The following is a 23,232-nucleotide window of genomic DNA, read 5'->3' as shown; positions in this document are numbered from 1 at the left end:
CTGTACTCACATAGTGAGAGTAGGCCTAGATCGATAAACTAGTTGCCACGGTTGGGTTGATCATTGTTTACAGTCTGCTAGTAATGTTGATTACATTGCTCAGTTATATTTCTTTACTAATCACAGCACATTTGCTTCAAAATAGACTACAATACTATCAATAAATATATTGTAATTTTCCTTCACGCCTGTCCTTCGTTTACTATGGACATTCATGAGTGAGAAACGAAAGGTGATGGTCTGTTTCCACTGATCCCTTTAGGACTTTAGTTTGCCGAAATACCCAGCTACTCTGGAACGTTAGGAGTTCAGGTGAGGCACTGGGAGAGCGTTGAATTTGGTGTGGTAAAGAGACTCAGTCCCTACATTATGACGTCCTGTTCTCCCAATGCACAGTTCTGCTTCAAAACAGAATCCCTGCAACACAGCCACCGGCCTCCATGGATGCGATGTAGCGGCAGCCCATCTTTCAGATTCTGAGTCTTGTGTGTGAGGAGCTTTGTTTCATTCCACATCATGTTACTGCTCTGTTTGCAGGGGGCAGTACAGAGCATCACAGTTTCAAAATTATGCCCATACAACCCTGGAGTCGCCAAAATACAATGTGAGACACCCCTTAGAAAAATAGATCATCCCCAAACACTTCTTCCAGAGAAATTAATTTGCCTTTTCGAAATACCCCAACAAATTTCAGTATCACTGTAATCACTTGGTTTTATGTCGGGTAGCAATGATTCCCATCGGATATCGCATTACCATTCAATTTCTTTCAGCTACCAGATTTGTACAAATGCCCGACTGACCCACATTGGAATTTTGTACCCACATCTGAAACATAGGTGATGCTTGTTCTTGTTTCTACCACAATGTCCCCTTCCTCTCTACCTAGCAGAAAAGAAAGTTACAGTACTTCACCCAACAGACATAAACAGCAGTTTACCACTATGAGATCACTGTTGTATAAATCATAGGTGTCACAAACATCAGTGCCTATTTTGCAGACTCTGCCCATCAAAGGATGTAGTTGGGTTTTGCACGACTTTTGAAATCTGACTCCATATGTGACTATTAATGGTACATACTGTTCAGCTTTAGAACCCATCATGTTGTCTCACGTTTTTAAAGAAATTGAAAAGCTTGTGAAAACAATTTTGATCTTTATGTAAGGAACAAACAAAGCAAAATGAGAAGGAGTTTAATAGATTGAACATACAACAAAACTATGAGAAAAGTCTTAACACACTCATTTCAGAAATACCACAATTTATTAGGGCAGGCAAGTTCTATTTCCAGTAGAAACTAAAAATATTGTTAGAAGGACGAACAGTGTGTCCACTTAGTCCCAGAGAAAGCACATGTTTAAGAATAACAGTTCTGCAAAGTAGGTGAAATAAAGATGGCTATACAGAACATGACTCCTAACTGCTTGCAAGTATCAGCTACCCTCACTGGTGAAACCACCATTTATAAGGGTGACATCATTCAATGCAGTTAACTGCAGAGACTCATCCAAAGAATTTTGTTTTTATGTTGCAACAACTTCTGAAGGTCTGTCAACTTGCTTATGAATCCCACTTCTGAGAGGAGGAAATCAAACAATTTGAAAATAATGAACAATGTTGATCGGGGCAGACCAGGAAAGGGAACAGAGAACTAGAAGATGCAGTTCTGTTATGTACCTTAGGTCCTTTCAAAGAGTCTATGTATAGGAAATTCAAGCAACAGAATTGAGCAAAGGAAGGGGCATTATATTCCAAGTCACTTATAAGGAGGATCCTCATGCAATGCACCAAACCTTTTCCTTGGGATAATGAGAGGCCTAGGTGAAGCGAGTATCTTGCATGACTCAATACAGAACAGCATTGGTGAGACAAACAGAAGATTGAACACCCATTAGCCACTCAGCCATACAAAGTTGGCACTGTTTGAAAGCATGAGAAAAGTACAGCACATTCCAGTTTCCCAGCTTTGTATAGCCACATGTATAGGCACGGAGTACCCTAATTCCAGTTCGTACAAGGAAAAGCAGAAAAATTAATTTAGAGGAGGACATCCAACTTCATTAAGAGTGATCCTTGGAAGGCTAGCAGTGGAAGGAGAGTGGTTAAATGGGAGGGATAAATGGAAAAGTGTTTTTCCTTAGGGCATTACACTCCTCCATCAGTAGTGTGAGACATTTCACATCCAATATTTTTCTGAACATTCACTTTTGATATTCCAACTTGGCTAATGGTTGCACAACATGTAAAAATAAATCCAAGGACAGTCACTGAGGAGAACGAAACTGCAGTTGGCAGGACAGCAGGTCATTTTGGAGAGCACTTGCTGAGGTCTCAACAGGATCGCAGCAAGACTCCTACCCTCATCCACCCCCTGATGATGGGCCTCTGCGTCCTGGTCTCCAGCCACATGCCCCTCCACCATCGCCCGTCAAAGGGTTGTACCCTGAAAGCAGTCAGAAAAAGAACAATGTCAAATATCAGCCAGTTGACAAACTTTAGAAATCCATTAGGCGTAAGAATAAGTAAATGGTGAGGTGGCACCAGATTCATTATCGGCTTCCAACATCAACATGGAATTTCCACTAGCTTCCTAACTCCCCTGCCCCAAACAGCACTCTTTTTGATTGCACAAGACTCATTATAAAAGAAACACGAACTCTGTCAGCAGATAAAAAAAGAACACCCACTTCGCTGACTATACTCTCACATAGAATGTCACCAATTTTACATTTTCTTACTACGTACTTTTCTTCCATTTTTTTTGTATTATGCATTTATTAAAGATAGATGACTTCAAAATCCTTAATAAATACAATATCAAAATGTCACACTAAAGTATATTCCAAAAGGCTTTAATACCATGGCTATCTGAAAGTAGTTTGACACATTGTTCCTCATATTTATTTGCAGTTTTATATAGCGCTGGCTAGACCCAGAGGTATCAGAGAGCTTTACATGAGGATCAGCGTGTTACAAGTTGCAAAATTACGTCAGTTGCTGGAACATAGTAAAACATAGGAAAAACCAACAGTGATACACAGTAAAACATGAGTTACTAAAGCATAATATAACAAATAATAAAAATTACATCATAAATGTATAATGATCCTAACTTTGACTGCATGGCCTTGCTGTCCTATTTCGAAATAATATTTATCCAAAAAGGGCATTTGAAAACCATTGTTCCCTTTGCCTAAAGTACATTTTAGATCAAATAAAACACTAGATCACGTGATTTCTAAACTTACAAAATCATGTAATCGTAAAAGTACAATAGTACTAAAGTATGAACTTATTTAAATTCATTCAACCCAAAAAGAAGGAACCATTAGGTTCCATACAACTAAGTTCTACACGAAAATGCAGTGTTTTGATATATAAATAAATAAAATATTACTAATAAATCGACATAATTACTTTAAAGTATTTGGGGATATGACAAATGGGCAAGGGGGGGCTCCACTCATATTCCTATTTAAAACCTTAATCTCTGAAAAAAATATAAGAATTAAAAATCTTTTCCAAGGGGAAGATTTCTTGGATCCATACAATTTCAAATTTATTTCACCTTTTTCAAGAAAAGTTATCTTTAAAACTAATAGTCAAAGTTTTAATCATGACGAGGTTGTATTAAGGTCAAGTATTTTACTTAAACGTCTGTTGTTACATTTGTGCAATGGGCAGTGCATCATCATCACCAATAGGTGACAAGAGTGCTCACCTCCCTAACATTTCGAGTTTTCAGCCGTACCTGGCACAGAGCTGAGAACATGCAACCTTGAACTCCAAAAAGCAAAAAAAATGGGATTCCCACAACTGTGACAACTGTGACTTTCCCCAAGGAAAGAGGAAGAACTACAATTCAGTGTTGTCCCTCTATCACTCTTAAAATAATTGTCCACATTTATTATCTTCACCGCAAAGCTAACAAAGCTCTACTTCTTGCTCTCCATCTCTAATGGCTCCCCACCTTACTGGAGACTAGTACCTCTCACCTGCAGGGCAGATACGTTACTGTTCCTAAAAACTTCTACTCACCACTTCCTCGCAGAGATTTCTTGTCAGATTTTGGCGTCTGGACCGTAGTGGACGCTGACGTGCTCGGCGCAGCTTCCAGCTATAAAGAAAGTAAAGCATGCATTTGTTAAACAGTTTCCATGCTTGTTTCTCTCATAGCATCCACATCTCTGTCCAAAATTAACAAGAATTCAACATCTCACTTTACAAATCACACTGAGCAGCAACTATCACCTACAGTGCATGTTTTAGAACTACGCTTTTCTAAATATGAAACCAATACAATTCATGACCGTTCAGTTTTAAACTCGGGTGCCCTGTGGAAATTGGACCATGGGAAGTGTAATTACATCCCAGTTTTCAAATGTTGATGGGATAGCTTTGAGCAGCATGACATCTACAAAGGATTTTTATTGTTGTCCAGTAAAATATTTGTAAGTTGTACATTGCTAACATGTGCTCTAAAGAAAGGCTGTGCTAAAGCTCAAAATAGCATTTGTGATGAGACAAACACCACGTACATCCATCTACAGAATGGAGAGGGATTCTTTGGGGGTATTAGTGAAGACCAATATCTCGGGATCTAAGCCAATTCCTGCCAGAACCATAAACAGATCACCACACCCCCAAAGAACATTAACCTTCTGTCCACTAGGTTTTGTTTGAGCAGAGAAACTGTGAGCTGAACTGGGACTTTCTGTAAGGAAAAAACTGACTGATCTACAAAAGTATCACTCATATCACTACATTTATCTATTTAATTCATATGTCGTAGTTTTAGATAGTGCTGATGTGTTGCTTCAAGCTACTATGTAGTCCTTGAGAACAAGTTATTAGGGAGTTGGTAGGTAACATCAGAAAGAGAGGGAATGATTCAGATCATCAACTGCTGTGTCTGGTTTGGTCAATGCAGCTCCTTGTCTGCTACTTTGCACAGTTGGTAGGACCCAGTTACTTTTAGAGTGTGTGGGCAATATTGTGGGAAAGGTGTAATACACCTGCCTAAATAAGGTTCACCTTTTGGACTGGGCGACTAGTTTAGCATTCTACCAGCTTGAGTCACAGTTGGGAAACCAGTTTCTGCAGATAGTCCTGCCCCCGCAAAACCTCTGCAGATGGTGTATTTCACTAGGAATTAAATTAGAGAATGTTACAGTATATATTTGGATTGTCGAAAATATTGAATATGCTGTCTGTTATTGTAGAGTGGTAATAGGAAGGGAAGGAGAGAAAAAGGAAGAACAACAAGTATGAAGCTGGGAGAATGAATAAGAATGACAGTAAAGAAGGAAGTTTGCCGCATTTAAAAGACGAGGAATGCTATGTGCATGGGACTATTTATGAAGTATTGTGTTCTGGTTCTAGATTGTGTTGAATTGTTGTAAGTTCTTTAAAGGCCCTGCAGGAGAAGCAATTTAAAGGTTATCCATAATGTTAGTCTTCGTTTCTTAAATGAAATCTTGAGTCCCTGTGCAATTCATCTGGAGAATCACCATTCTTAGGTAGTCACACTTTACAAGTTCACTCAAAGGGACTATAGATAGAGACTACACCAGGAGGGTGATAAGCATGGTAGGTTGCTGACTTTGATCCGGTTTCACGAGGGCCCCCCCCCCCACCCATGATCACGGCAGTGCAAGGCTGCCGAGGAGGAGGAGGAGGCCTGGTGCTCACACAGGCCACAATTAATGGTGAGGTACATCATCGTTTGCCGGTTCCTTATAAGAGATGTGGCTGGGATTGATTATTTGAGTCAGATTGCATTGCCGGCTCTTATCAGGGAGCAAGCAGCAGCCCTGGATGCAGATCTCACTAGAAAGGATTTATGTTCTAGACATCAGGCAGTATGAATTCTACACCCTTACAGTTTAGATTGGTGTGTACAGACCCTAAGGAGGGCATTACTAATGAAGTCATAGCTGCTGGGGCCAGTGCTAACCAGATGTCTCATGAAGCTGTTACAATTTCCCCCACATGCATTCATAAAACATAATGGCTAAGCGGAGGTAAGGTCCCCACATTCAATAAGTGCACCATAAGTTTAAGATCAGATTAAGTAAGCTCAAAGACAGAGACCATCACCCACCTACTCAAGTGTGTTTTCCACGTACATGGTGAAATCAAGCTTGAGAACCTCATGAAGTGCATGGGGAGTCAATGAGAAATACTTCAATACATTCAGGAGACACACAAACCTAAACTTTTGAAAAAAAGGAGACTGGCTTACAGAGAGAGTAGTAACCTCTGCAATCTATTTAAGTTAATAGCAGAGAGAAGGGATTCAACAAGTGGTCTCAGAAAAGAGCAGCCCTGTATGGGTTTTTTTACGATACACAAAGACCTTATCGCAATTGGAGGATAGGAGGTCATTGGGAGGTGAGAAATAAAAATAAATTTTTGTTAAATAGTCCTCAACTTACTCATCTTGAGCAAGCCAGAGAAACCCTCAATATTTCAAGGAGAGGGAATTTAGGGTGACGGTACTAAAAAGACTGGATCAATAAGTAGCAGCTTTGTGTTTCAATCTGTTTTGTTTGCAATGTGCACAGTACCAAAGATTTAAATGATACAGCACCACACTTCAGCTAGAATGCTAGAGGGCAGTTTGGTGGAGAAGAGCAGTCTTTAAAGAGCAGTGAAAGGCATTCAAAGATGTAACCTGAACTACATTTACTTCCTCACATACTGAAAAAAACGGCATTCTCATTTACTCATAGCATTGCAAAGTCTCCTAACAGCAAGGTAGGCTTCACAGAGCAATGTGACCATCCTGGAATATGTAACGTGCGATCTTATAAATAATGTGATTTCCATGTAAATACTTGAATGTCATATAGAACACCTTAAATTCATAAAAATAATAAACAGTTTGCAAACTGTCTGCGACCCAAAGTTATGACACGGAGAAACACCACGTTACATGTAAGCACCTAATCTGATATAGAGTTGAAAGTTGCAGATAACCAAGACAAAGTAGCAAAGGGTATTTGTTGTATATCCACTGCAATACGTTTGCAGCCTATTTATTAAGTAAATATAGTTATATAGCATGGTCCTGGCAACATGGGCATCTGAACACTTTACAAACAATATGGGAATAATAAGACAGTAAATGGGTTCTAGTTAGTCACATTAAGCAGTACTTCGGTGGGGGGAGGGGGGGGGGGGGGTGAAGAAGACAACATAGGACCCCAGAGTTCATAGAAGGTTTAGTACAGCATTATAGATAGGATTTGCACAGGAAGACCGTCAGGTTTCTTATGAAGGAGAGCAGAAACTCATTTGATCAAGTATCATCAGGAATGCAGTTTCACTGTCTGTGAGCCAGGCAAGAGAAGGCTTGAATTCAACGTTTTTGTTTTTCCAACACTTTGGATCTCAACCATTAGTCAATATTTGTTTCTTGGGCTTCTTTCTCCTCCTCTATCAATCTGTATTTTAGCTTTCATCCCGTAGACAAAATATTCCAAAAGCAAATTAGAACCAAGTCATGCAGACCTTGATGCTATAATAGCCTCTCCACAGCACAAATTACGGCACGCTCAGATCAGAAAAACCAACATTTCACTCAGCTAAGTGAACATGTAAACAGGGAGCTGCCACAGAGCATGGAGGTGAGAACAAAGCACAAACCCACAAGATGTCAGTCCAAACCTCCAGAGCAGCCATCTGGTACTAGTAGAGCATTCTCTGGTTCTTCTGACATAGTCATGTCAGCCCATGACATCCAAGATCCTGCAGTAATAAAAACGTCTACGATGGTGCCAGGCAGACAGATCGCTTGCAGGATGTACCTTTAAATATCCAAGCTGCACCCGGGAGTTACAAGTCCTGAGCAGGAGTTATCAGGCCAGATCTGCACCATACTGGAGCAGTAAAATAGATGTGCAACAGAGAGAGAAAAAGCAGGGGGCAGCGGCAAAAACCATCTGTCCTGCTATGGAAGGAATCTCAATCACACAGTCCACCAAATCAGGGGAGGCATCCGAGGTACTAATAAAATCAAAGTAAATGGTTGATGGCATTTTTGATCTGGGTGGACTCTAGCCTGGGTCAAGCTCATAATTAGCAATTCAAACAAATTTTGAGAAACTTTTAACAGCACTCCTGTGGGCTAGTAATTCTAATAATTAGGGCAGGAGTTATAAACCCTCAATGTACCACACTCTACTAGTAATAGAGTATTCCAAAAGAAACAAATGACAAGGTTATATTCAATGGGGATTTTCAAAGGAAGTTTCAAAATATAGTCCACTTATTATGTTTTCTTCAGTCTTTATTTTTTTTCTCCAATTCCATAAAACAGATATTCCCAGCAAAAATAGAGATCATCCAACACGTGTTTCGTCCTACACAAGGACTTTTTCAAGGCCAAAATATAAATGGCAGGGTAAGAAGTTGAGCAAAATGCGAAATGAGGAAAGTCTTCCGGTCTGTAGCAACAGTCACGATAGTCAAGTACGACCCAGCTCATAAGCTAGCTATACGTTTATTCGATGAGTAAATACACGTCTGTTTGTATCAGGTTCATAGAAACGAACACTCGAGAGCAGGCCGGTGTTATTTAAAAAGTAGAGTTTACAACCATGATATGTTGGTGAGCAAAAGTCAGGCTATCGCATTTCCTCACCCAAACGGTCCCCGTATCGCGACTTTGGGAACACTACTACCTATCTTTCGTGAATGTCATAATTAGCAATGTCTGATTTACTGATTCGGAACAACATTTAACCCTCTCCACCACCCCACCCAAATGCATATTTCCATAAACTGCACTTTCAAAGTCGAAGCTACAGTCATCAAATTTAACAAGCATTTGTAAAGCAAACAGGTTTCACCTATGTGAAATCTATTGGCTTTACCATGGTTTGTTAAATGTTGCACAGCGGTGCGAGCTGCTGAAGCGATGGCTAGAACATGTAATATCGTTGTTTAACAGCTATGCATGTACAAACAAGTTAAAATGCAAATTTTACCTAAACTTACTATGCAGTTTATATTCTCGAAAAAACGCCCACTACAGTAACCAGTGTGTCAAATTGTAGCTAGATGGAACGCATAGTCTGTACGTCGACAGGCATTTATGGAAGGGTGTGGAGGAGAAAGCAAAACATAAAAGATGTTCAGACAAAACTAAGAATGGGGGAGGGGAGGCTCTAAAGGCACACACACTACTGTAGTAAGGTCAGACCAGAGCCTCCACAGGTATGAAGAGCAAGAACCTGTGTGGAAACATCAACGTCTGCAAAAACACTAGTTCTTTAAAAATCAGGCATATATGCAATGATGCAAGGCAGGAGGTATTGAATGTACTTAATACTAATCAGACAGAGATTGAGAAACAGAAGATCTTGTTTGTAAAAATCTTGATAAGCAGCACCACATGACACTCTTGGTGAAATAATGTCTGCTCTCTCAGACTGAAGCCGTGTAATGGAGCCATCAGTGGGGTGTGTTAAAAGGCATAGTAATTGGACCACCCCTGCACAACCAAAGAGACTAGATTTCTCCCCGTCAACCAAATATCCAAGCCAGAAAATGCAGGCTGAAGTCAAAGGGCACTTTGCTTAATTAAAAAACTGCTTTTCCATCGAGATTGACATGGTGGCACCACAGGTGAGAGCACAGTTGAAATTCAGAGACGAGGTCCCATTTCACATGGAAGATCATGTTCTAGTACATTAGGATACATTAGCACTCAGTAATGAATGGAACATTCTTAGAAAGACATTTTTTTCAGTTGTCAGGAAAAGCATATGTGGCTAACAGGAGTCGTCTATATTTGCAAAGAGCGGTGCTTCATAAAGCTTTAACAACAAAGGGTTGAGCTTTACTGTGCAATGCCTCACATTCCACACCTTTATGAGTCATCAGTGTCGCAAGCAACCTTTTACTGGCATTAAGCATGAGGACAGGACTGTAAAGGGCTGCTGTGTAAATATGTGCAAATGGACAATCATTATACCACTTTTCTACACTTTACATTACTCAAACTATTCATTTATCATTAGTTGTTGATATACATAGCACACCCCTACCATTCCCAAAGGCCTGTTGGCTTAGTTAGGTTTATGACAAAGTTAGATATATAAGCATAGCAATGTGTTGACTTTACTAGAGAATGCTCCTGTGGGGGAGGAAGATCAAGGTTCCACAGGCCTCAACCAGTACCGGTCTGCTCAAATCTCAAATGGGATATGGGTCAGAGAGAGATCCCCATTTGTAGATCTTTGCTCTTATGTGTGGTCTCGTTTTCACCCTCCAATCACTCCCTGTCGACTTAGCTATTGTATTTGGATTGTCCGTTATCACCATGGATGTGTCCATGAAGGTCAGCTTTTTAGAATTACAACCACACTATCAATTCCCCGCAGATAGGAGGTGGGCCTTTGTGCTAATGCATAGTCAGTGGAATGTGGTGGTCATGTCAGTAATGTTGGATACATTCATGACCCCCATGAGACCATGTCTTGTTGTAGGGCCTCTGTGGCTAGCTTCTCAGCTGGGTCTTGCCTCCTGGTACGGATAGCTGGTGTATGTGCATGGTATGAAACTCAAGTGTGTGTGCCATTCTTCGCAATGCCACACTGTTGAAATACCTGTGCCTTACCAGTAACCACTCAAAATCGCCACAGCCTTCCTTCTCCCATGTTATATAAAAACAATCTTGTTAACCAGGAGTTGGGATTCTTTGTGTTAGATATAAAAATGTATATAAAATAAATCTCTAAAAATCCTTAGTTGCAGGTACAATATGGTTGCAATGCAAATCTTAAAGGCTACTGATACTTGCTAGTTACAGGGAACTGCATATTTCTCCCCAGTGCATGCAGCCCTTACAGATGTCACAGATGACACTGTGAAAGACCTCGCCTTGGTATAACATTTCCCAGCACCACTGACATCAATAACACTGAAGCTGCTCAAGGTCACTGCTCTCCAGAGAGTGCATACAACCAATAACTGAACGTACCCAGCAGACTCTGGCCTCATCCAGTCATGTGCTGAGTAAGAGTAATGGACTGTTGAGCACACAGACTACGTAGGCCATGGCCAGTGCACTGTGGGGAAAGGGCCTGCCCCCGTTTCATCCAAACACACATTACATTTCTGTCCGCTATTATCCAATTCACAAATGGTTCAAGACCACGCCAATCCAATAAAGTATGTCATAGAAGACTGCCAAGTAACTTTATGTAACTAATATTTCTCAAAAACAACAATAGACGTACACCAAACTAAAAGATCAACTCTGAATAAAGCTTTATTTATTCCGTGTTTAGTGGAATTACTTTCAACAGGTTTTACCATTGGAGCTACCATCATATGGAACCAAATTTGGGAAATGTATTTGGCACCATCCCAAATAACTGCTAACCACAAGCCATCCACCCCTCCAATCAAGCAGTACATCATTTAAAAATTAAGAATCTCGGCTAATCTAGCAAATGTACATATTCAATAAATAGTAACAACGTTGTAAGCGAAACAAAAAGTTCCTGGGAAAGTACCAAACAAGTCCAATTACAGGTCCACTACCACCAGCCAGCAAAACAAAACAGCGCATTTCCTATGGCCATACCAATAAAGCACAAATACACATCTTCTACTCCACATCTATTACATAAAGAAAGAGGGTGTAAAGGATCGACAGTAGCAGTGAAAAACTAGTCTTCATCTAATTTCAAAGTGCTTCCATTTTCTAGCAGTAAGGAAACTTTCGCACTGGGAGGATAAAGCTATATGCCAGGATCATAGATTGCAGTCCAGAAGGAAAAGCTGGTTTGGAACTCAGGTCTCCCTCTTACAAAGTCAGCAACTTAACCACTAAACCAATTTTCTTCAATTACACAAATAAATATGAACGGTTTTCCAGAAAAGACCTGCCAGAGACCCGTTAAATGATGTATAATATGTCCACGTTTTGTGCCAGAAAGACTGACATAGCAGTAACTTGCATACACCAGCATTTTCGAATGCCCGTAGAACATTAATTATGAACAAGAATACTGGTTAGTTTTACTGGAAAGAGCATTGGAAAGGAGTGGTACTAACATATCACATAACGCAAATACAGAAAGTGGAAGAACGTGGTTAAAAATAAAGATTTCTACCACATCATGTGATGCCAAAATCTTGCCACAAACGTCATGGTAGCTGCCACATGTTGGCAATTACTGATCAGAGTGTCACAGCACAAGAAATCACTCAAATTAAAGCATGCTTACGTAATGGGTTCGTCTGACAAAGAAGGACACTAGAAGAAGTTGCCGAGGTTTTCTTCATTTCATAGAGCACACAGACATAATCCCGATACATCCACCAGTTTCAGAGGTCTCCGCAGCACTGTCGGAGTCCGAACCCTCCGGCTGGAACTTCCTGTACAATCCACCCTCACATTCCGGATTCCACCCTCACAATCTTGTAACCATTCCAATAACCATAGAAAGGGAAACACAACACCTTTCTTTAAATTAAGGCTAGAAAACTGGGACTAATCAGAAAGATATGCTAAATATGAATGGCCACAGAATCAATTGAGATAAAGGACGCATACTTAGAGCAGAAACACGGTGTTGTCCTGTTTAATGCAAGGACTTAACGTTGAAGACGACCTTAGTAAAGTTAGTAGGGAGTCATTAACCATCATGTACTCCCACTTGTTTTTTCAGTGTGGCACGTGCTCCAGTGCCCCATCTGTACAATGAGAAAAGGAGTAGGAAACGGAATGACCTCACGTGTCAGCAAGAAATTATAGAGGATTCTTTTTTACAATCAGCATGGGCTTGTTTTAAACATAAGGAGATTTTAAAAGGAAGTCATGGGTGCGAAAGGGTGGTGGGGGGGGGGGGGTTATTATACACTAATAGGACAGTTATCTTTATTGGCTTCACCTTATTTGGTATATTTCTGAATTTAAAGGGACATGCAGGAAAGCCAGAAAGAATTTTAATAGGAAATAGAAACCCAAATACCCTTAATGGTTAGATTTGAATATCTTGTCTTCACATTAAATGATTTTCCTGGCAGCCCCTGTATGGGTTAAAGCTATTCAAAATCGCTGGTGTATTTGTCCATACTTTTCTATTGTCCGCTTTAGAGTCATGGTGATAAGAGTCCTTCATTTTAGACCCTCAACAGTGTTAAGGTCTTTTTTTTTTTGCTACTACAAATGAAACAATACATGTAAGAGACATAGAGGCCACTTAAAAATAAAACGTAAGGACACAAGTAATTTAATTGGTAAAATAAAAGCATTAGCAATCAATCTTGAGCTGGCTTTTTGAAATGTACAACTGTATGTTCATCAGGATCATCACATCACTAGAATCATAAATAAAACTATTTACAACAACAAGCATGCATCTTCTCTGGAGTTTTCCATCTAATGTTGCACTGGCAGGCCAACAGTGAAGCTGCTAATTTGTGGCTAACTGAAGTTGCATGCTCTCTATGAGAGAGCACTCCCAGGACAGTCAGAAAAAGGTCCAAAGCAGTTTCAGTTCAATTATAAAATTGATATTCTCAAATTATATGCTACTGCAAACATTTATCCATTGTGGGTCCACAAAAGGTACTGATATGACCTGGCGAAATTGGAAAAGGGAATAATCTGGATACAAAATTAATATTAAAACAGTTGACAGAGGAAAGCTGTGTGCAACCGAAAAATGAAAAGCTATTCCTCAAATGGTATACTTCAAATAGGCAGCTCCTGAGTAAAATTTTAAAGATTTCATTAACAACCAATTCCATTAGGCCATTTGTTGAAATCAAAACACGTGAGGACATGCAGTGAACTAAAATTAGTACCATGAAACTAGCAATAGGATCAGAGAGAAAATGGTACTTACTCTGTAACTAATGGTTTGTATAGTGTTGTTTAGATTCCCATGCCTTGCACACTTCTGCGATATAGTGTTAGGCATAAGGTTTGCAAGCTATTTTTTCGTAGCAGAAGTCTTTGACTTCCAACTATCTGGTCACTCCTCCCTGCACCCCACAAAGCACCAGGAAAAAGACTCCGTCTCAGCAGCTAAATGTAACATAATGGATGGACCTGAATAGATGTGAATGCCAACTCTTCCGTTTGAAGGAGCAGCCAAAAACAGCCAACACCTTTAAAGTAATTTGTGTGATCAGTCACGAACGAAACGTTTAATCTTTACAGCAAAACATGCACATGTAGTAGGTTACCGTGCTTTCCACAGGATTAGCCTACACTAGTCAGGACGTTTGAGCTACCAAGACTCTATGACCTCAGATATCATATCACTAGGTTAATTCTTTGATGTTTGAATGTCTCAGCTGGCAATGATGCTTTGCTAGAAGGTATGCGGTGAAGGGCAATTTCTTGTGTGGATGGATTGCAGAGGCACTGAGAACCAAGGCTTTCTTGTCCACCTTGGGGCAACTAAGATGAGTCTCTGATATCTGCATGAGGACCTCATCAATAGTGCAATGCCCATGGACCTTGTGTTAGCCTAACTGGAGGTTAAACTTTGCCATTTTATGAGCTTTCCAATCGTGAACACATTGGCTTTGGGTGCCCCCTTACATTTTTGTTAAGTAATGCCAAAGTATTTTGCGATTCATCCACCACTTGTGTACTTGTAAATATGTCCTACTTATCAGATCTGCAAAGTTATAGTCCACCCCTGGTAGGAGCAGAAACTAACTGTAATGGCCCAGTGTCAGATCATCTGCACCAAGGCTGGCAGCTGATGCATCCCTTGTTTTTTAATGTGATACATGGGGGTCCTGCTGTCCTTCACCAGAACTGTTTTGCATTAAATGATTGTGTAAAATGTTCTGAGCACCACTAATATTGCTGTCAGTTCAAGAAGAATGATGTGACACTTATTTTGCTGACCAGGATCTAGATACCTTGAACTGTTAGGTCGCTCAGGTGTGCTCCCCAACCCACCAGTGAGATGCCGGTGGTAATGGTCGCTTATCAATGACAGTCCAGAAACGACCTACACCAAAGTGACAAATGTTTGTGTTATATTCTCCCCTGTCCTCAGCATGCATCTTGTGCTGCGCTCGAGCTGCCCGTTTCCTTGACGTGGCCAGTGTTCCATGCTAACGGCTTTTATTGCCTGTTTGATCCCGGTCCTGTTGGTCGGGTCTTTCTGCGCTCTACTTGAATAAACTCCTTACTGTCTTGACACCCTGTGTGCCTTCGTCATTACCATTTACAACATTTTGGCGACTTGTGACGGAGAACGAAGAAGGGAGAAGGCAACCGACGATGGACATCCGTGTAAAGGAAGGAAAATAGCGGAAGACCCGACCGAAGAAGAATCCCTGCGATCCAGTGAGAGGAATCGCTCTGAGGGTTGAAAATACCGTAAGCCTAATCCAAAGGTATGTGGAAAGTAACTCACCGGGGAAGAATCCAGCCTTGAGTAAAGCGTGACGGAGCACCAGTAACTGTAAGCTCTTAGCCCGTCAACGCGAGCAGCAGCGCCCCAGTGTCGTCGTGGTTAAAAAGGGAAATCACTTGCTGTAGCGAAAGGCAGCATTGGTGAGCCCCACCACTGAGAAAGACCGTTTAAAAGGGCAACGCGCTCAAGGAAGTAGAGGATAATTTAGACGATTAAAAAGGTAGCGCACTCGAGGTGAAGTGCATTTTGAACCAGCACAAAGAAGTGACGTACTTTGGCTAACTAGAAAAGGTAGCGCACTCGAGGTGAAGTGCATTTTGAACCAGCACAAAGAAGTGACGTACTTTGGCTAACTAGAAAAGGTAACGCACTCGAGGTGAAGTGCATTTTGAACCAGCACAGACAACTATTTTTAAATGACATTTGCAAATACAGGCAACAGTGACACACTCACTTCAAAATACAGTGTGTCATACATTTGCGGGTTGAAACAGCAGTGACACACACACTTATATGAAGGATCACATGAAAACCAGACAACAGTGACAAATACAGGCAACAGTGACACACTCACTTTAAAATACAGTGTGTCATACACATTACCGGTCAAAACTGCAGTGGCACACACACTTTTATCGGGGTAACTTATACCGTTTAGTGTGTAAATTGTTTATCTTGCTATAACCTGAGTTTAGCCATGAATGTGAGCAATACCATCCAAGCCCCTGTCCCTTTCTTAAGTGCCCCAGGTGAGCCATCCATGGAATGGGATGATTGGTGTGAAGCATTTGAAAATTACATCATAGCCCTAGATGGCACAAAGTTTTCTGCCATCAGGAAAAAGGCCTTGTTACTAGGTGCCTTAGGGAAGGAGGGGCAAAGAATTTTCAAATATTTACCGAATCCCCCCTTAGATATTGATGATGTGTATAAGGATGCTTTATTTAGATTGTACACTAGATTTGCAAAACAAGAAAATGTTGTAATGCGCAGACATAAGTTTTATACTGCTCCCCAGAGAGAAAATGAGACTATTGATGAATTCGTGTCCAGGTTGAGGGAGCTTTCTGTGAAGTGCCAGTTTGGCAATATTCAGGATGAGATGATCCGTGACCAGTTGATTGTGCAGTGTCTTAGCAAAAAAACACAAGAAAAGTTATGGGCAGCTAAGAACCCCACTCTCACAGAGGCAATTACTATTGCTAAGGTTGCTGAAGAGAGCGACAGATGTATGAAGGAACTTAAAAGAATACAACATGGGCACGCCAGTGGGCAAGATGTTGCAGTCCTGCTAACAGATAGTTCAGAGAGCGTTAACCTACTACAAGGGAGACAGACAAATAGAGGGGGGAAGGCTACAACCTCGTTTAATAGGGGTGGGCAGACAAACAAATTCAGACAGGTCACACGCTCATGCAACAGGTGTGGTAGCCCTTTTCACTTGGCTGACTCAAAGAATTGTACAGCTTTGTCCAGAGATTGTTTGAAGTGTGGGAAGAAAGGACATTATGCACGTATGTGTAGAACAAATAGTTCAAAAAAGGTTGCCATAGTGGAGAGTGAAACCACTGATGATGAGGCGGAGGTAATGATGATTTCTGCAGGGAGCCAGGAATTGATGGAAGGTGTTATTTTGTCTCGCCCAAAAGCAGACTTTGAATTAAATGGGTGTGTAATAAATTTGAAGGTGGATACTGGGTCATTGTACACAATTATTCCAAAGAGCTTGTTTAACTCCTCTTGCAGAGAGTAGACTCTTGTCGAATCCGACATCACCTTGAGAGGTTATCAAGGGGTGAGCATTGGTGTCCTTGGGGTCTTTGAGGCCACTATCAAGTTTAAAGGAAGAATTACTCAAGGGAAGGTTTATGTATCACCACACGGCCCAGCTATATTGGGATGGTTACATCAGTACGAGTTAAACATAAGGGTGAACCCGAGAGCAGACCCACCCGTGATGTGTATAGATAGTGACAACGAGTGTAATAGCGTTCATGGAGACTTAGAAGCTATTCTTAAAAGGCATGAGAACATCTTCAGTGAGAAATTGGGGGAAGCTGTTGGCTATCAGCATATTATCAAAATAAAGAGGGGTGTTGCACCTGTAAAACACACTGCGAGGAAAATACCTTTGTCCGCCAGAGATGAAGTCAGGAAAATTATCAAGCAGTTATTGGATGATAACATAATAGAACCTGTGGAGGCCACACAATGGTTAAGTCCTGTAGTTATCACACAGAAACCGGACAATTCTTTGCGTTTTTGTGTAGACATGCGAAGTCTTAACAGGGCTGTGATAATGGACAATTTTCCACTCCCCAATATAAATGAAATTGTTCTAAGTTTGGGTGGAGGCAAGGTTTTTTCGAAGTTGGATCTTCGCAGTGCATACCACCAGGTGAAACTTCACCCGGACTCAAAGCAGTTCACATCATTTATCACCCCGGAAGGAACATACCAATTCAAAAGACTTCCCTTCGGCCTTTGCTCTGCGGCAAGCGCATTTCAAAGAATCATCACTGACGTCCTGAAAGACATTAAAAGAGTGGTATTTTTTCAGGACGATATCCTGATTTATGGTTTAGATGTTGATGACCATAATGCAATTCTTGACAAAGTTCTCACTGTTCTTTCAAGGGCTGGTATGACTTTGCGCAAGGAGAAATGTGTTTTTGCTGTTGGGGAGGTAGACTATTTGGGGTATCATGTGTCTAGCCTGGGGATTCAGCCAAAGAAGGATCTAGTAAGCGCAATATGCAATGTGGCTGAACCTGATGACAAAGACAAGCTAAGATCCTTCATGGGCATGGTAGAGTACTACGCTAAGTTTGTTAAAAATTTCGCAGAAAAGGTAGAACCCTTGCGTGCCATCATGAGAAAAGGAAAAGGTTTTACATGGGAAGCTGACCAAAGGAACGCTTTTTTAATGATCAAACAAAATATTGTGGATGCTAACATTCTCTCAAGTTTTGTACAGTCATTTCACACCATTCTCACTGTAGACGCCAGCTCGGTTGGGATTGGGGCTGTTCTTACACAAAAAGGTGATGGGAGGCAGAACACTGTTGCGTTTGCTTCGCGTTCCTTGACCGAGACTGAAAGGAACTACTCGGTCATAGAGCGTGAAGCATTGGCGGCTGCATGGGCCACTCGGTACTTCCGGGTGTACCTGTGGGGGATCACATTCACACTCAGAACGGACCACAAGCCACTCTTGAAAGTTTTGGCCCCTGGGGGTATTAGGAATTGCTCAGGGCGTTTAGCGAGGTTAGCCGTCAGCGTCCAAGAGTTTACGTGCAATGTGGAATATCTACCTGGTTGGTGCAACAGTGTTGCTGATTGCTTGTCGAGGTTGCCTGACACTAAAGTACTACCTAGAGAGTTGGTGACTGAGAGTGTGGTCGCGTTTTTAGATGATCTAGAGAGAGACTTACCTTCTTCCATATCCAAGGCGGAATGGATGCAGGAAATGAAAAAGGATCTTGTGATGGACAGTTTGATCAAGATGTGCAAGGAAGGTGTATCTAGGCAAAGTACGGTCTCACCCGCACTCAGACCTTACGTGCAGTTACAGGATGAAATTTCTTTGCTTACTGAGTTCATCCTTGTGCGGGGTGAGAAATACATACCACCTGTTTCCCTTAGACCCCGTATCATTGCGTTAGCGCATGAGGGCCACCTAGGACAGACCCTTACTGGCAAACGTGTTAAGGCTGACTTCTGGTGGCCGGGAGTTGATGCACAGGTGAAGAGTTGGGTGGAGCAATGTCAGTCATGTAAAGAGTCGGAAAAGAGGCTACAGGTTCGTGCCAGCAAGGGTACTACGGGACAGATCGTCTCGGACGATGGTGCGTGGCAGAAAGTCTGTGTTGACTTCATAGGACCTTTTCATGACCTGCTGGATTCAGAAAGGTTTGCTCTGGTATTAGTGGACTCGGCTTCAAGGTGGGTGGAGGTGGCCTTTATGAAGAGCATCACTGCTGAATCCACAGTTAAGGTTCTAGATGAGATATTTAGGCGTGAAGGGATTCCTTCGGTAGTTTTAACAGATAATGGCACACAACTTACCTCGGCAATCATGGAGAATTATTTTGTGTTTTTGGGTTTAAAGCATCTGCGCACGTCACTCTACAACCCTCAAGGGAACGGATTGTGCGAGAGGGTGAACAGACTTGTAAAAGGCACTATGCAACTTGCTTTGGCCGCTGGTCGGTCTGTGCAGAGGGAGATCAAAGAAATGTTATGGGCATACCGTACAACTGTTCATAGTAACATGTCTGTCACACCTTTTGAACTCATGAGAGGGAGGCCTGCGGGTACTAAGTTGATTCCCACTTGGCTACATGGGAAAGTAGAGAACGGTAGTCACTGTAAGTCAAGGAATTGTGCCCCCAGTAACATTGCTGAAGGGGATTTGGTAAAGGTAAAACCTGGCGGGAATCAGAGTATGTTTAACAAGTTTAGAGGGCCTTACCAGGTGAAGTCCGTGGCTGGTAATTACGTTAGGCTGCAGAATGGGCAAACCTGGAATCTGCGCAGAGTAGCGCTTTACCAGAAAAAGACCAAGCCAACCACTCATGTGCCTGTCACCAAAGAGGTTATTGCTGAAGAGGCTTGCAGACCAACCCGCAAAAGAGTTGCTCCTGCTTACTTAAAAGATTTTGTGTAAATGTTGCTCATCCAAGGAAAGGAGTGGGGTTACATAGCTTTATGTTACTTGGAAAGCTTATATTCTGAGCAGTGCTATTTACAATGCTATTTACATGGTCTTGATATATTTGTTTCTTTTGCTCTTAAACTGAAAACTATGTGTTATAAGCAATATCTTTATTTTTGTATTCTGCTGTGTTTTGCTTAATTTACTGTAAGGTGCTTTCTCTTTCCACTGTTTAAGGAAAGGAGATGTGTTATATTCTCCCCTGTCCTCAGCATGCATCTCGTGCTGCGCTCGAGCTGCCCGTTTCCTTGACGTGGCCAGTGTTCCATGCTAACGGCTTTTATTGCCCGTTTGATCCCGGTCCTGTTGGTCGGGTCTTTCTGCGCTCTACTTGAATAAACTCCTTACTGTCTTGACACCCTGTGTGCCTTCGTCATTACCATTTACAACAGTTTGTTGTTCTACCATTTGACATGAGCTGAACTCTGGGCTCTATCAACGCTAGATCTTTCCATTGAACTGCTGCTTGAGACCATTGCTTCACTAGACATTCTTGCAGCGAGCGCAAGTGGAGACGATACTATGACTCTCTACTACTATTCTTGCAGTTCAAGGGTGTTATATCTGAAAGAGGCAGAAGTTTTTGAAATGCCATCTTCCACTGTGAAAGCTTTGCCTTTCACTGAGCTAACAATGCTCCCTGAAATGGATGAGTACTGAGATTGGATTGTTTGGCATTCACTGAGATTCCTAACCTGTTGAACAATGAGACTGCTGCCCGAGTGTGTGATAGGGACTGCGAACAGCTACGGCTCTTTATCAGAGCCAATCATCTGGATATGAAAACACATGAATGTCACTGTGGCGAAGATGAGCTGTCACCACCTATAGTAGTTTTGAACATACTCTTAGGGCTGTTGCTACTATAAAGGGGACAACCATTAATTGGTAGTGGTGACCACTTACTACAAATCTGAGGTAGCGGTGATGTGCCCGGTGAATAGAGAAACAGCTGTCCTTCAGGTAAAGTGCCACCACAAGGTCTACTGCACGGAACAGAATGAGGACGTCCTGCAGGGTTGTAATTTTGAATTGGTCCAACTGTATGTATTGATTCACTGCCCTGAGGTCGAGAATATACCACATGGTGCTGCACCTTCTAGAAACGAAGTACAGGGAGTACATTCCTTGACCTCGCTGATGTGGGAGAACAGGTATAATGGCATCTTTGCTGGTGAAGTGCTTGTGGTTCCTTCTTGAGAAGTCTCTGGTGCTCTCGACTGATCATGTGATGTAATGGTATATTTGGTTGTGTGATGTGGAACTCCAACCAGTATGATTGTAGGACAATGGAGAGGACCCATGTGTCTAGGGTTATTTCCTTCCATTGGGTAAGCTATACCTAGATTCTCCTTCCAACAGGTGTTGTATGATCGTGAGTGTGCAGATACAATAGCAAGTCACTGTTTGGAAGTGGAGCTACCCTTTCCAGACCCACATTATCCATGACAGTTCCCACAAAATCCTAAACACTCAGAAAGGACGTAAGAGCCAGTACCTTCTCAAAGAGTTAGTGCTGCTGGTCACCTGGCCCCTGCGGTGGACTGGCAGCCTTTGCACTTACTCGCGTCAGTTGATGCCTAAACTAAGCCTTCGCAGTTTTCATCTGGAGTTCTCCTACTGCGTAAGCAGTGGCTGTATTTTCTTTTATTTTCTCCAGCGTTGTCTCTCCCTGAATACTAAAGAGATTTTTTCCATCCAATGGAACATTAATGAAGTATTTCTGGACCTCAGGGTGGAGGTCTGCATATTGGGATTCTGGTGAATACTTCCTTTGATGCAGTGCCAGCTGCATCCATGGCCGACTGAATACTAGCATTCAAGATCTTCTTTCCCTCCAGCACTAGCTTCCTACCCCCCCTTTCTGTATGTCCCACTGGAAATTGCTTGATAAAGTTATTACATTTCCTCTCGAAGAGGCCTGTCATATTTTGAGAGGCGAACCACTGAGTTAGCGATGTGGCAACTGAATTGCAGCCCCCACAGCAAAACGCTTCCCAATCCTTCCAGCTTTCTTTGTCAGAGGGGTACATCACATGTCCCCTATATGAAGACAAGGCTCTTTCGAGTACGACCAAGGAATCGGTCAGGATACTTAATGTAGGAGGTCTTGTGAAGCAGCCTTACACTTTTTTCCACCCTAGGAGTAATTACCCTGGTTGTTACCTGCTATTAAAGTTTATTGCTGCACACTTCTTTATACTGCGAAGCATGAATGTAAACTGAACTTTGGAAGAGTCTCATCCAAAAATGTCTCCTCTTTCTCCACAAGATGCATCTTGAGCATTTAGTGGTCTATTGTCCTTAGAAAAATAGCATGGAATGTTTGTTATTGTAGCCTTCAAAGGGTACGGTATCAGAACAGAGTTGTCCAGAGGACCTGTGTTGAAATCCTTGCGTGGATCTCCCCCTTCCTGTGGTGAGAAAGACTAGTAAGTAAATGTTTATTGTTTAGTTAATTAAAACCTTAACAATATGTTGCATAAAAGGAACAGTAAAATCTCTACATAATTTAAAACTTTGTGGGTTTTACATTTTCAAATTATTGTTATTATTAACAGTAAATTCCTTAATTGATAAATTCGTTGCTTCAATAAAATTCATAGCCTATACTGAGAGATTATTATTAGATTAAAAAGGTCTACATTCTATTAGTCATAAATACTGATTCAGTTACCCAGCCTTTCCTTTCTATTAAAAGATTTTAGAACTCGCAAGATCTATGTAACGACATTTCTGGGTCCTATAATTCATTAATACTTATTTAATTCCTGAGCCTTTTGTTTCTATTAGCAGCTTTTAGAACTCATAAGATTTATGTAATGAAATTCCGAAGGATGGTAGTTTTCTCATTCTGTTTCGACAATGAGATTTCAATTTCCAAAACCTGTTCGTAAGAGTCCAAAAATGTAATCGGTTTACAGTTCATTCCAGGGTGTGCAGGATCTAGCCCTGTTATTATAGTTGCTCTACATGTCCCTATTCATCTAAAATTCAAGGCTTTCCTTTGCATTGTAACTCGTGCTGCGTGTAATTTGGGACATTTGCAAATCATGTGAATAAAGTCTTCTTTGTTGCCTCCGCAAATAGGCATGTTTTGGGTCCG

The 23,232-nt window shown here is 41.5% G+C and overlaps 1 protein-coding gene across 1 annotated transcript in view; it reads right to left on the bottom strand.

The window, feature by feature from the left end:
• Positions 1-1,179: 1,179 nt before the first annotated feature.
• SELENOS (selenoprotein S) overlaps positions 1,180-23,232 on the bottom strand; it is a 132,846-nt gene continuing 110,793 nt past the window's right edge. Inside the window, exons 5-6 of the mRNA XM_086958055.1 lie at positions 4,041-4,119; positions 1,180-2,445 (exon numbers count right to left, since the gene is read on the bottom strand). Coding sequence (XP_086814181.1) covers positions 2,363-2,445; positions 4,041-4,119 — 162 coding nt within the window. The 3' untranslated portion in view covers positions 1,180-2,362. The remainder of the gene's footprint in view (positions 2,446-4,040; positions 4,120-23,232) is intronic.

Source organism: Lissotriton vulgaris, chromosome 2_1 (genome assembly GCF_964263255.1).
Source record: "Lissotriton vulgaris chromosome 2_1, aLisVul1.2, whole genome shotgun sequence".
NCBI classification, from domain to species: Eukaryota; Metazoa; Chordata; class Amphibia; order Caudata; family Salamandridae; genus Lissotriton; species Lissotriton vulgaris.
The sequence above is the reverse complement of the archived record's forward strand: the minus strand, read 5'-3'. Positions and strand labels throughout refer to the sequence as shown.